General features: G+C 43.3%; 1 protein-coding gene across 1 annotated transcript in view; it reads left to right on the top strand.

Moving 5' to 3' along the window:
• Positions 1 to 1,449, top strand: part of Khdrbs1 (KH RNA binding domain containing, signal transduction associated 1) — a 37,360-nt gene that overhangs the window by 29,137 nt on the left and 6,774 nt on the right. The window contains exons 4-5 of the mRNA XM_004642974.2: positions 625 to 826; positions 1,349 to 1,416. Coding sequence (XP_004643031.1) covers positions 625 to 826; positions 1,349 to 1,416 — 270 coding nt within the window. The remainder of the gene's footprint in view (positions 1 to 624; positions 827 to 1,348; positions 1,417 to 1,449) is intronic.

The following is a 1,449-nucleotide window of genomic DNA, read 5'->3' on the forward strand; positions in this document are numbered from 1 at the left end:
CCCCGGTTCTGCCAAAAAAAAAAAAAAAAAAAAAAAAAAAATGGGGTAAATTCCTAGCACCACCACCCACCCCACCCCCACCCTGCCAAAAAAAATTACTTCTAGCTGGGCTGGGTTGCCCCATCTGTAATCTCAGCTTCTTGGAACACTGAGGCAGGAGGAACATGAGTTTGAGATCAACCCAGGAACTCAGTGAGAGACCCTGTCTCAAAAAATTATAAAAAGGGCTGGGGATATGCAGTTGAGGAGCAGAACTGGGTTTAGTACCTGGGTGGTGGCAGGGGGAAATTCTGGATCTTACAAACTTTGATCATAGTCAAGCACTATAGTCTTGCTGAAACTTTTGGTTTTTTAAACTTCAAACAGTCCTAACCTTTTTAGCAGTCTGACTTCAGAATTTTACTTTTTGTGGTTGACATTTGTGGAATATTTCGACTGTGCAAATCTGGCTGGGGCACACTGATAGCTGAGCACCGCCCCGCATGGGCCCCTTACCCACCTTCACTTTCCAGTATTAATCTGATCAAGACCTTGTAAAATGTTTAGCTCCAGAATTTGCAAACAAATGTAAACATAAAAGTACCCTATTGGAAGTTTCACTTAAAATACATTTTCTTTTTATAGGGGCCGTGGTGTTGGACCACCTCGGGGGGCTTTGGTGCGTGGAACCCCAGTGAGAGGCGCCATTACCAGAGGTGCCACTGTGACTAGAGGAGTGCCACCCCCACCTACAGTGAGGGGGGCTCCAGCACCAAGAGCACGGACTGCAGGCATCCAGAGAATACCTTTGCCTCCACCTCCTGCGCCAGAAACATATGAAGAATATGTAAGAATATTTTGAACAGTGTACCATTTTCCAATACCTGGAAGTTTTCCCAAGAAAGTTAAATGACAGGGTTTTGACCCCTTATGTAGGTGAGGGAGAGGGATACCTCTAAGATTTAGAATCTACCTTTTTGTACAGCGAATGAGATTGAACTCGTGAGATTTTTCCATTTTAGACTTGGTTTACTGCTTAGTGTAGATAACTGGAAAGTAAGCTGTACCTTAATTATGTTTTCCTAAGGGGTCATCTACTAACACAGGAAGCTCAGGTCTGTAGTTCCTCGGGCACACTTGCTCTGTGGGCTGTCATACTTGCTTTTTACTTGTGTGTTTAGTAACCTTTTCTCTCGTGACTGTTTCATAGTGAGTGTTAATATGTTGGGGGAAAGTTTCATGTCCTGTTAATCCAGAGGCCTGTTACTAATAATCCAGAAAGCTGTTATACCTGGGAAACTGGTATGGGATGTAATTATTTTCCCTATTGTCTACAATTCTGACCTTGTATTTCTTTTTTTTTTTAAAGGGATATGATGATACATACGCAGAACAGAGTTATGAAGGCTACGAAGGCTATTACAGCCAGAGCCAAGGGTGAGTGTGACAGTGTAAGTGTGTTTGGTGCCC

The sequence above is a fragment of the Octodon degus genome, unplaced genomic scaffold, assembly GCF_000260255.1.
Source record: "Octodon degus isolate 3935 unplaced genomic scaffold, OctDeg1.0 scaffold00163, whole genome shotgun sequence".
NCBI lineage: Eukaryota > Metazoa > Chordata > Mammalia > Rodentia > Octodontidae > Octodon > Octodon degus.